The sequence below is a fragment of the Lasioglossum baleicum genome, chromosome 16, assembly GCF_051020765.1.
Source record: "Lasioglossum baleicum chromosome 16, iyLasBale1, whole genome shotgun sequence".
Taxonomy (NCBI): domain Eukaryota; kingdom Metazoa; phylum Arthropoda; class Insecta; order Hymenoptera; family Halictidae; genus Lasioglossum; species Lasioglossum baleicum.
Window position 1 is genome coordinate 10,095,433 of NC_134944.1, and position 13,549 is coordinate 10,108,981.

Here is a 13,549-nt window from a genome sequence, read left to right on the forward strand (position 1 = left end):
ATTAATTCAGATTTTTAAGTAGAACATCTTGGTTGTTAAAAATCAAACTACATCGACCGAGAAGGTAGTTACGAGGTACTGTGGAAGAAATGAGTCTTTGACTTATTTTCCCCATTTAGTTACGTGCAAAAATTTTGAAAAAAAATCTAAGAGATGTTAAATACTCAGATACATGCACTGTAATTAATTCAGATTTTTAAGTGGAACGTCCTGGTTGTAAAAAATCAATCTGTCTCGACCGGGAGGGTAGTTATGGTGTACAATGGAGAAGATTACTTTTTTGATTATTTTCCCTATTTAATCGTTTGCGAAAATTCTGAAAAAAATCCAAGAGATGTCAAATACCCAGGTCCATACACTGTAATTAATTCAGATTTTTAAGTAGAACGTCCTGGTTGTAAAAAATCAAACTTCGGCCACAGAGGGCTCAACTCCTGCAGAGTATGGGTAGGGGTTGGGGAGATTAGGAATGTGTTGTATATAGGGTGCTTTTTATCAAACTGTAACTTGTAATACTAGCCATACCTACTAGTAAACAAGTCCACAATAAATAGAGAAACATTAACACGTTTCTTCGGCACGTAAGCTACGCAACTTGAAGAAAGTCAGCAATCTGCATCCCTCAGTCTTGTCCCCCGCGTCGGCGTGTTTCATATTCGAGGCTGATCGCTCGTCCTCGGTACGACGCGCGATTTTTCACCGAGGTCGCGATTGAATCTTTCACCCGCCCGAAAATCCCGACCGTTATTTCTCGTTAGATCGTCCGGCAAAAGTTTCTCGGTATTCGAAAATTGTCTGCGGAAAAATCGAAGGGAGAAAAGATAAAACGGAGAGGCTAGGTGGAGACGACCCGTCTCGAGGTGCAGCGTGAGAAATACTGTTTCGCAAGAGGAGTTGATGTGTCTTCGCCCGGTGATCGAGAAACTCGGGAGGATCTATCGAAGGATCCATCGTAGCGTTCGGCTTTTCCCGTTCGTCACTGGGTCTCTAGCTGCCCCGTGATCTCCGCTTACGAAATTTCGTAAGCGTCGAAACGATATCGGTCGGGCCGCGGTAAACTTCCGGAACTGGACCCCTTACCCCGATGAAAGAGAACCGATCGAAAACTAGTAACTACTTACGTTTCGGGCCAAAAGTTTCCCGTAAGTGATGTGGGCCGGCACGTGGTCAGGCTGGCTGGCCAAACTCGCCTGGAACCACCTCTCAGCTTCCGCGTACTGTTGCAGCCTCGACAGAGTTTCGCCCAGCAGGTTGTAAACGCTCTGCAAAACAAGGTCGATCGTCAGTCTCACGCGGTTACTTTCCGCGTTAGCCAGCTTCGGTAATTATTACCAAAGAGGCAGTCGAAGGTATTGTAAAGGTCAATCCCCTAAATATTAGGTTGGCAACTAAATTCGCGATCTCCACATTTTCTCAAACAAAGTCATTTATATATATTTTTTAAACACCAGTATTTTATATCAAATTAATCGCAAAATTCAGAGGTTTCCAATGTTAGACAGTTCAAAAGGAATGGTCGCGAATTTAATTGCCAACCTAATAACTTTAGCTCACACAGGGTGTCAAAGAAAGATTGTAGAAAAAGACAGGGTGATTCCTGATGTGGTTCTAAGCACACTTTTTCTGTGCCAAATCAAATTAATTATTTTTTTATGAAACTTCTACCAATTTATTCGTTACACTTTTCTCGTTAAAACGATACCAAACACGACACAATTCGGATCGTATTCACTTGTTTAATGCACGATAGAATGGAATCTCCACTATCCGAACTAATAATCCATAAGTTCGGATAATCGAGGTTCTAGTAAATCGTGAATTAAACAAGTATATATGATTCGAATTGTGTCGTGTTTGGTCTCATTTTAATCGGGAAACTATCACAAATGCGTTGGCAAAATGTTCATAAGGAAATCATTTTTTTTTATGAAACTTCTACCACTTTATTCGTTACACTTTTCTCGTTAAAACGATACCAAACACGACACAATTCGGATCGTATTCACTTGTTTAATGCACGATAGAATGGAACCTCCACTATCCGAACTAATAATCCATAAGTTCGGATAATGGAGGTTCTACTAAATCGTGAATTAAACAAATATATATGATCCGAATTGTGTCGTGTTTGGACTCATTTTAATCGGAAAACTATCACAACTACTTTGGCGAACAGTGCATAAAGAAATAATTAAAAACAAAACGGTTTTGTTGAAGTTAAGGATGAAGCTTATTGAATGTTACAGGAAGTACTCTCATAGGAAACCCTAACAGAATTTTATCTGAATTAACATTTTATTATTTTAATACTCCTATATAAAATACAAAAACAAAACAAAATAGATAGAACATTGTTGATGTGAATAGGTTAATAAAACAAGTAAAAATAATTAGTAAAAATGAGTAATGAAAACGGAAGGGTTTCTATGTAAGACTAGTTAAGATACCGATCTTGACGGTGTACTCGAAGGTCATCGAGTTGGGTATGGCATGCCTCCTTGTAAATAATTAGCCTAGCTTTTCTTAATCTACGAATGCGCAGCTCGAAGTGTCGTGTCATGTGGCGGGTATCTGTCTGAACACTAGCGTCGGAATTTCCTTAATTTATTCCGATGGAAACGGAACTTGCTTGCTTTCCTTACCACCTTTCCGTGACAGAAACGCGGATTAGTTTAGGGAGTTTCTCGCCGACTACCTGCGGCTGCGTTCCCTCGCCATGCACATTCCCCCGTAAAATTATAATTCGCTTGTTCGCCATTCTTCGTCAACAAGAGAAAGATGCTCTGCCCTCCCGAAACTGATTATATTGATGTTTTCATGTCCATTCGTTCGGAAACTAACTACAATATTTCTTCGAAATACTTTACAATGCTATTGCACAACATTTTGTTCTAACATTGACACGAAAGTATAATTCTCGAACTTCCGAATGAATCAAAATTACCGATTTTAGATTTTTTATTTTAAGTTGCTCGAGTACCGTGTCATATACCGTTGCTGTTGTTATAAGGAATTGAAAATAAGTTAATTTTTATTGTAGGTATTTCTATAGTGTAAATATAACGAAAATTATTATTACATTTTGCGAAACTTCTCCTTCGAAAACCAAACATTTTTAACTTCTTTAAGATGTAATCTTGTAGATTTTCGCGCGGAAATGCCGAAAATCCAAATCGCAATGTTGGGAATTCACTGGTTCAAAAGTTATGAGTGTGTAAAGTTGACCGACTTTAAGCGTTTTTGGCTGGTTAGGTCGCCGCCATGTTGGTATGTACTCAGCGTCGTGCGTTGTCTACCGAGCCGAGCCGCTAAATGGCAACACAAGGACGCGCTGATGTCGATAAGGTAGATCTGCAAGCAGGCAATATGGCGGCGCTCGTATCTGTGAAAATCTCTCAACTTTAAACACGCATAACTTCTAAACCACTGAATTCATAACATTGAAACTTGGATTTTCGGCATTTTCTCGTCAAAAATCTACAGGATTGCATAGAAACAGTTAAAAATTTTTGGTTTCCGGGGATGAAGTTCAGCCCCATTACATCCTAATGTATAACAGAAATGATTTTACAAAAATAGGTCAAAGAACACATATTTTTCGACACGTCAGAATTTTTTAAACAATCTAAATGCATAACGGAGGTACGACAACAACATTAGACTTGTCGATGGCCTTAAAACAGAAAGACACAACTAAACCTCATGCTCTCGCATCAGTCACCTCGGATGTGGGATTAAAATGCATACGATTTTATCATCGAGCAGAAACAGAATCCTATTTGAATAAATTCATTATCATCTTATCTCGCGGGTGCTACCTGCGAGCTTAGAATTTCACCGCGTTGAAACACACAAAAAAAAGGAAGAAGAAGAAGAAGAAGAAGAACAGTTTTAAAAACAGACACTTCGTTTCTCCGGTCGGAGCAAGCCGCAGCAAGGAACCTCAGACTTGCGCGACGCATATTAAAATGCAAATGGCTTAACACTTTTTTCTTTGCATCTCGGTAGGGTATCTCGCGCTGCGAAAGCCGCAGTTGCTTAAAAGGAATCCGCTTGAATATTACAACATAGAAAAGGAAAAAAAATTTTCCACGTAAGCCTTCTGGGCCAGGATCAAAGTCTACATTCAGTTAATACGCCTTCTCTCTCGTAGTCCTCTTCCTTACTGGATGCTTTTCCAGGATTAATAATGCTACTGGGTAATACTACTGTATAATACTACAGTAAAGTCGCGTTATTTTGCAAACGGCTATGTCCTGCACGGAAAGATATCGTGGAGGGGCACTATTTTTGTATGACTGACAATGAGTCTACCGCGCCGAAAGCGCAAAGGAAGCCGAACGTAGAACGGATCGCGCTGTCCTACCTCGCGCTCCAAACTTTCATCGTCAATTAAACCACTAAATACATTTTAAACTGTTCACTGTTTAGTGCCATTTTAATCTGAAAAATGCCACGAATAAGTTGGTGAAAGTCCCGTAAAAAAATAATGAAAAATAAAGAAGTTTTGTAATTGGATTAGTAGTGGTTCACACCGATATACCCGACCCTGTATCAGGACCGAGGCAGCTCGAGCTTCTTGGCTCCTCGCGGGGTATGTCCCCCCGTGGAATAAGTAGGCGAAGGGACAGAGTCGCTGGTTTTCCTCCTCCGCTGGTCTTAGAATGGGACATTACTGTATCACGAATTTTCGGGTCCCCACCCCGAAAAATGTCAGGCACCCGCCCACCCCTAATAAGCACATGAGGGATCACCTAATTAGCCACTAGTGGCGAATATAATCGGCAATTCGACTTGCTCAGAATCCGAGCGGCAATTAATATCTGATCTCGCGCAATAAATCGGCAAGGAGGAAGGTAATTGGTTCGCGACAATCGGGAGGGGATCGGTTCCGGAAGTTTTATGATTTTCAGGACCGACGGCTGTCTCTAATGGCCGACGAAACTCGGCTGGGATCACACGGACACGTACGCGCGACGCGACGCCGACGGAAGAGGCGTCTGCGGGGGGGAGTGGGGGGTCGTATAGACGCGGAACAAGATGGGAACACAAACGACTGGGAGCGTTACGGAACGACTAACACCGAAAAGCTTCTTTCCGAGCTCGCCTCGCGTCTCGGAGTTGTAGGCTAAAACTTTTATGATTTTGTTCGTGCCGGGTGTGCCACCCCGGAAAGGGGAGAACTGGAGGAAAAGTAAAGCGAGAAAGAGATCGGCCCGAAGTGGGAGACGAAGAAGGGGAGCCAGGAGGAGAGAAGTCTTTCGCGGGCGGAGAAGACAAATGGCGGCGAGCGTCGGGATCGGAACGAGGTCGACTATCCAACTGACTACGTCGGACCCGATTGCCCCCGTGATTCCAACGGATCCCGTGCCGCTTCCACAGCCAAATACTTTCCGTATCCGATCGATCGGCAATCTGTATCAGCTCGCGACGAACCCCGGGATTCATAAGAATTCGATCAACGACGCGACGGGGCGCCGCGCTATGATTTATCGCTTACCACTTTTTCAGTAAGAACACCAGCGAGAGTGTTTCACCTTTGCCTTGTGTACACAGACATACGAACTGGGACACAAATATTTTGTGTGTGGTATCTAGACCAGTCTCTTCCCTAGTTTATGGCCTAGCTTCTGCCCTGGTTCCTAGTCCTCCTCTTAGCTCCTTCACTAGATCTTTCCCTAAGTCACTGTCCCAGTTCCCAGTCCTTTCACATTTCGTTTCCATGTCCTTACCTTACCCCCGAGTCTCTTTCCTGGTCCCTAGAACCTACCCTAGCCCCCAGTCCCTTTCTCAGTCTCAAATCTCTGCCGTAACCCCAATCTCTAGTTCTTTACTGAAGTTCTAATGTCTTTCCTAGTCTCCACCTTTGTCCCCAGTGCGTTCCCTAACTCGTAGTAGCTTCTCTAGTCCCTATCCTAGTCCCCAGTTCTTTTCCTAATTCCCTAGTACATTGCCTAACTTGTGCCTTAGTTCCTTCCCTACCTCCTAGTCCCTGTCCCAGCTCCCAGTCCTTTCCCAATTCGTTTCCGAGTCCTCACCTTATCCCCGAGTCTCTTTCCTGCTCCCTAGAACCTACCCTAGCCCCTAGTCCCTTTCTCAGTCTCAAATCTCTGCCGTAACCCCAATCTCTAGTTCTTTACTGAAGTTCTAATGTCTTTCCTAGTCTCCACCTTTGTCCCCAGTGCGTTCCCTAACTCGTAGTAGCTTCTCTAGTCCCTATCCTAGTCCCCAGTTCTTTTCCTAATTCCCTAGTACATTGCCTAACTTGTGCCTTAGTTCCTTCCCTACCTCCTAGTCCCTGTCCCAGCTCCCAGTCCTTTCCGAATTCTTTTCCACGTCCTTACCTTCACCGCGAGACTCTTACCTAGTTACTAAAAACTGCTCTGAACCCTAGCCCCTGGCCCTTAGTTTCTTCCTCAGCTTCAAATCACTTCTGTAGATCCTAGTATCGTTTCTAACCCCCTCCTTAGGCTCTAGTCCGATCCCTAACTCGCAGTAGCTTCTTTAGTCCCCTTCCCAGTTCCTATTCCACAATTCCCTAGTCCGTTAGTTAACTTTTGACCTAGTTCCCAGTCTTCTCATTAGTTCCTTCCCTAATAGGAGTTAGATCTAAGCTTAAGGAGTAGGAAGGCCCTGTCCTAGCTTCCAGTCCCTTTCCCAATTCCTTCATAAGCTTAACTTAATTAGGTTAAACCCTGGTCTCTTTTCTAGTTCCTATGTCTTCAACCATGACAGTTAGTCAAACAAAACACATAGAGAGATCAAAGGAAACCAACAACAAAGATAGCCTCAGACTCTTCCAGAAAAGTGCCTCGAGGCACATGACAAGGGCCGAGGCAGAAGCTTTGTCCAGACGTTCTCCTGAGCGATTTCAGAGAAAAGAATGGCGGTCGACGACACGGATGACGCCCAGCATGAAAAAGACATGCACTTTGACGAGTCGGCAGGGCCGATATCTCGGCAACTGAAAACGCCCCCGGGTCGGTAATACTCAGTAAAAGTAGTCCGGGTGAATAATGACTCGGCACAATGGAGTTTCGAGACCTATCGCGACCGCGCACGGGGGTTAAAACTTTTCCCGGGGCCGCATTCTTTCGCCCCGTATTTACTTTTCTGGAGCGCATTAGCGCGCGTTCCCGAGTTCCCGCGGTTTCTGCACCGGCTGTCCTTAAATTTTTCAGGGAACGCTGTTCGTGGTCGCCGGGATCCACTTTGACGGGGAATTATTCAGGGGCGTGTCGTTACTATTTCACTGAAGGAATCGAGACCCTTCTCTCTACGTCACGTCGACGTTTTTTCTCGTCGTGCTCTCGCGGGTTTCGGAGGCACCGCACCACGACGAACTAAATTTATGGTCGGCTGCAGAAACAGCGTAGAAAAACGACGCGCGAACCAAAGGGATTCGAGGTACCCGCGATTCCCCGAGGCGCGCAATACTAAATTCCCACGAAAACGTGGACAAAATTGAAATTAAAGTTCACTTCAACCTTGTAGACATGTGGGCTACGGATCTTTGTGCGGAATCAGGATTTTCTGTATTAATTTCGACACGCAGATGCGAATCACAGTAATATTCGGACACTTTTCAAAGGATAATAATTTTTTTAATATTAAAAAAGCGCAACTGAAAGTTGTGTTTTACAACTTTTCCATGTGGGACTTCATTGAAAATTTGAAAAACACGTTCTGTAGATGTGGGACACATTTCACTTCAGGATCTTGACGGGAAAATGCCGAAAATCCAAGTTTCAATGTTAGGAATTCACTGGTTCAGAAGTTATGCGTGTTCAAAGTTCAGAGATTTCACAGGTACGGACGCCGCCATATTGGTACTACTCGGACATCGTCCAATGACGGGTTGGTTAGGCCCGACTGCTTGAAGATCTATCTTATCGACATATCGACTACCTTCTCGGCTCTGTTAGGTAGACGATGTGTGACGCTAAGTATGTAACCATCATGGCGGCGTCTTTAGATGCAAGAACGCTTAAAATCGCTCAACTTTAAACACGCATAACTTGTGAACGAGTGGATTCCCAATATTCCCACTTGGATTTTCCGAATATCCTCGTCAGAATTTACAGGATTCTATCAAAAAATGTTAAAAATTTCTTTGGCCCTAAAGTGATATTTAATCAAAACGGGTTTTCAGTTTCTTATCCGAGAGATCATGTAAAAATATCTTTTCACGTAATTACGACAGGTTGAATATCATCGATTCTTCCAAAATCAGAAACATTATGTTGAAATATTTTTTAGATGAATCGCATATCCTTGATAAGGTAAATATAGCAACACTCTTATTTGCCTAATACAAACATACTAATTGCCTAGCACAAACATGTCTGCAGTTGCTTTACTACTTCAATATTGATAACAGAACAATCCAGCTGTGTTTCAGATTAATTTCAAGTCTGCTTGAAATTGGGAAAGGAATAAATCCGAATTGGAGTCGAGAAATGTAAAAATGCGGTTTCATCCAGCTTCTATCTCTCGAAGCTCGTTGGCAGCGCTCGCAATACCCCATGGAAACTGGATCAAGAGAATAATGACGCGAAACAATGCGAACGGACCCGGAGCAGGTGCAGTTTGCAAAAAGCCGTGTTCTTTAACGACGCGGCGGCCACTTTCGCCGAGTGGAGGAATTGCATTCACCTTTCAAGTGCAAACGCGGCCGCCATAGAACCGCGAAGAATCTTTCCAAGACGGCTGCTTCTTAAAAACCTGTGCCCGCGCTCGACGTTTTTCCCGACGATTCTAAGACCCATTCGACCCCGGGAAATACCGTCGCCCGTGATTCGCGGACAATTAATCGCGCGAGCCCGAAACTCTATTCAACTCGCTCGAGTCGACTCCGATAGAGCAAACGTGGTTTCAAGTTCAATATGTACTCACCGGTCCGAGTCAATTTCAATGACCAAGTTTCGTTCCGCGGTTCCCGAACACTACACACCGGAGCAATAATGTTTCGGTGATTATGCTTGCCATGTGCGGGCTTGCTCCGAATTCTAGAATGATTATCTGCAGCACTGTTTGAAAGGGGTTCGTATTAGAAAGTCCTGTTAATTATTCTATACCCTGTTTGGTGGATATTGACGTATACGACTTGCCGCAGAAATGACCTTGAGGTTGAATATTCAAGGTTAAAGATTGAGAAATTCTTTTTGAAATTGACTCCGTATTCTAATCACCACGAGGATCGACTTTGTGAAAGGAACCACTGGGCGAAAACAATCCGTTTTCCTCGAAAATGATGACAAATTTCGAATTATTTTTATAGCTATTTTGTTCACACAATGTTTAAGTGGAATATTGAAATAATATAAATGTAACAGCCATGCTAATGAATAATTTCCTCCTACTTCATTAATAGCACATTATTATGTTTGTTTCTATTTTGTCCGCTGTATGTTCATTTTACCATTTTATTTCTATTTTAATACTTATACTGTGTATTTTAATATTTCACTTGAACATTTTGTAGAAAAAAAATGGCTATAAAAATAATTTGAAAAATGCACAGTTTAATTACAATTTAATTAGTAAAAGCGAGAAAAGTTGATATTTATTATTGTGGATGCTGCCTTAACGTTTATAATTGCACACAAATCTCAATAAAAACAAAAGATTTTTATTTAAGATGCAGGGTTTCTGAAAATTTTCAAAAAATGCTACATTATAAGATTTGACTGAATTTAGAACGATTTTAATGGATTTCAGATTTAAGATCTTTATTTTAGGTGCAATTATGACTTCTGATAATGTTCACAAAAAATGCTATATTATACGATTTGACTGAATTTAGAACGATTTTAATGGATTTCAGATTTAAGATCTTTATTTTAGATGCAACTATGACTTCTGAAAATGTTCAAAAAATGCTATATTATAAGATTTGACTGAATTTAGAACGATTTTAATACGATTCAGATTTACGATCTTTATTTTAGATGCAATTCTGGCTTCTGAAAATTTTCGAAAAGTGCAAGAACAATAAAATTCGACAGAATTTAGTACGATTTTATTTTACTTCAGATCTATGACTTTTATTTTATATGCAATTATATGGGTTCTGAAAATTTTCAAAAAACACTAGAATAGAAAATTCGACAGACTTTAGGACGATTTTAATTTACTTCAGATCTAGGATCTTCATTTTAGATGCAATTATGGCTTCTGAAAATTTTCGAAAAGTGCTAGAACATAAAATTCGACAGAATTTAGTACGATTTTAATGGATTTCAGATCGAAGATTTTTATTTTCGATGCAATTATGGCTTCTGAAAATTTTTGAAAAATGCTAGAATATAAAATTGGACCGACTTTAATACGATTTCAACTTATTTTAGATTTAAGATCTTATTTCAGATGCAATTGTGGCTGAATTGACTGAATTATGTACGAATTATGTGCATATTATATTATATTACAGTGTATATTATAGCATAACATTATATTAAATATTATAGTATATATTATAGCATACATTATAGTATATATTATAGAATATATTATAGTATTTATTATAGTATATATTATATCATATTATAGTATATATTGTAGTATATATTATAGTATATATTATAGTATATATTATAGTATATTTTATAGTAGATATTGTAGTATATATTATAGTATATATTATAGTATATATTATAGCATATATTATAGCATATATTGTAGTATATATTGTAGTATATATTATAGTATATATTGTAGTATACATTAATGTAAAATCGAAGGATCCAAAATGAATAATTACGTCAATCGCACACGTGGACACCAATTTCCGGAGGATCGTCGGACATTACCGATAACGAGCACGGTCTGTCTGCAGACCACTTAAAAATCAGTGGCAGAGCGGCGTCGAACCACATAAAATTTCGCATCATCGTTAAAACTGATTTTCACCGCAAGTTCCAGTAATGTTCCAGTTAATTTTCAACCGAATGATACGAGTCAGCGGCGTCGAAAGCATCACGCTGATTAATTATTCATCGATATTAATCCGGGGATTCGACGCACCGTCGATACAATGAAACTCTAAAATTCCAAGTAGGACATCAGTCTCCACGGAAAGTAGGGAAAATCAGTTTTCGAGCTTGATTAACCATTCAGTCGAGAGGTGGAGGAGTGTCGCGACGTGTGCCTTTCGCGCAGTATCGCGCGAAAGTCTACCGATAAAAAGGAAAAAGAAGAGTTAGAGGTAGAGTGCATCGGCACACGGCCGGTCGGAATCGTAACGGGTCTGAATCCCTTGTTAGGCCGGCCCTGGGTCGTTAGATTTTTACGCGAGCACGTTACCAGCCTAATTTTTCACTCGAGGAACGGACCACTCCGGGAACAATGGCTGTCGAACGACGCACCACTCGAGAAACTTGGTCCTTTGTGCACTCGTTACCTATAATTCGGCCGGTATTCTCGCCGGAATTGCGTTACCCAATACACAGTGGAACTAGAGATTTCATTGTGTCGACGATATTTTTCAGAAATTGCTCGAGCACGAAATAACAGGGTTCGGCACGTTCCATTTCAGATGAAATCAAAAAATACTGTGTTCAGCGAGACGAATTAATATTCGGATATGATTTGAACTTTTTCTGGGAAGCTAGAGCAAATAGTTCGCCACAGGATGCGAAAAGAAATTTTTTCAAAAATTGCAATTTATCGGAATTGTAGAAGAAATACTAAAAGTTGAAATTTCAGTACAATAAACTTGTTGAGGCTTCTTCAGTATTACATATATCGGCGTATCACTATTATCGACGCTATTCGGTTATGATACGAGTGCTCTTATTAATAGATTAAATAAATTTAACAAGATAAATGATTCATATGAGCATGAGATATGCATATACACGGTAAATAATATGTTTTGCATATTTCTCTTTGAAAAACATATGCAACAATACATATATTGCATATGTTTTTCAAGAGAAATATGCAAAACGTATGCATTATGCAAAAAGTGCAAAATAAAAAACATATTTTTGGAATCTTCTAATCGCAAAACATATTTCCGTTTAAGTCCCATTGCTTTATCAGATTTCTATGCAGGGTGTCCCAAAATTCGTGAAAATCCCGAAAGGGGGTGGTTCCTGAGACCATTTCAAGCGACATTTTCCTTTGCAAAAATGGCGCGCCAAATGTCTATTGGCCGACTGTGGCAACTCGCGTCTAGATCGCGCTCTGATTGGTCCGTGTTTTTCGTTAATAACTCGTAAACAAAGCCGCGGATAACATTTTTGCGAAGGAAAATGTCGCTTGAAATGGTCTCAGGAACCACCCCCTTTCGGGATTTTCACGAATTTTGGGACACCCTGTATAAATATGCATTTGCATAAACATCCGCAGTCTCTACTTATCACCGTTACTGTGCTATTAAACTGACTGGTTAACCCCTTGCCGTATCATTTCTTTTTAAAATTGATTTTTACTACTTTTTTTAGCTGGGCCAATAACGACAATTTAAAAGATGTGTTTGGTCAACTCGTATAAATTATATACGCTCTGAAAATTTCATTGAAATTGGTTAATTGGTTTACGAGTTATAAACAATCGAAAGTGGTGAAAATAGCAATTTTTCAAGATTTCCAAGATTTACCACTTTTGATCGTTTATAACTCGTAAACCAATCAACCAATTTCAATGAAATTTTCAGAGCGTATATCATTTATACGAGTTGACCAAACACATCTTTGAAATTGTCGTTATTGGCCCAGCTAAAAAAGTAGTAAAGATCAATTTGTTACTATTTTTTCGCAATTCCGACCAAATACATTTCTTCAAAATATTTATGAGACGTCATTTATTAAATTAATTCTTCTAGCCTTACAGAGAAATTGAAGTCGTTTGGTGCATTCATGGCCCATTAAACTAACTTGTTATTAATTAATTAATTAACGAATTATTTGACTTTGATTTCAAGGAAAATATTACAAACGTACAATGGGAAAGATTAGTTTTTAGAATATTTTTCCTATTTACCCATATGCGAAAATTCTGAAAAGAAATCTGACACATGTCAAAAATACGAAGATACTGTAACGAATTCAGATTTGTAAGTAGAACATCGTGCTTGTAGAAAATAGAAAATCATATGAAACATTTCTCTGGACGGTTAATTTTGTCGTCGAGAAATTAAATTGGATCGATATCCTTCTAACTCGTAATTTCCAGAGTCTTCCGAAAGGTTAACATAATTTTCAAAATCCTCAAATCTGATTCTTAAGGAACTTTTAACTCGACTTGACTTCGTGATTGTGCAATCTGGATGGATCGGAATTCGTGAGGCATCAGCACGAACGAGGAACATTAATCATTCCGTAGAAGCGCAAACTTGAGGGCTTCTTCGGTAGATGAAATTTTAAAGAGTTCCAGAAAAAGAGTAATTGCATTATAGGAAAATGGGAAACCTTATGGTTTTTAACAATAAGGAAATATCACTTAGAAGGTGCATTTGATTTGACAGATATACGTAGAAAGTGGTTCACAGTTTCCGGCGAACTGCACTCGAAAACTAATATAATTGTCTGTCGTTTGCCACGTT

The 13,549-nt window shown here is 40.1% G+C and overlaps 1 protein-coding gene across 1 annotated transcript in view; it reads right to left on the reverse strand.

Moving 5' to 3' along the window:
• Positions 1-13,549, reverse strand: part of Tmtc2 (Transmembrane O-mannosyltransferase targeting cadherins 2) — a 547,199-nt gene that overhangs the window by 12,716 nt on the left and 520,934 nt on the right. Inside the window, exon 8 of the mRNA XM_076440509.1 lies at positions 1,122-1,262. Coding sequence (XP_076296624.1) covers positions 1,122-1,262 — 141 coding nt within the window. The remainder of the gene's footprint in view (positions 1-1,121; positions 1,263-13,549) is intronic.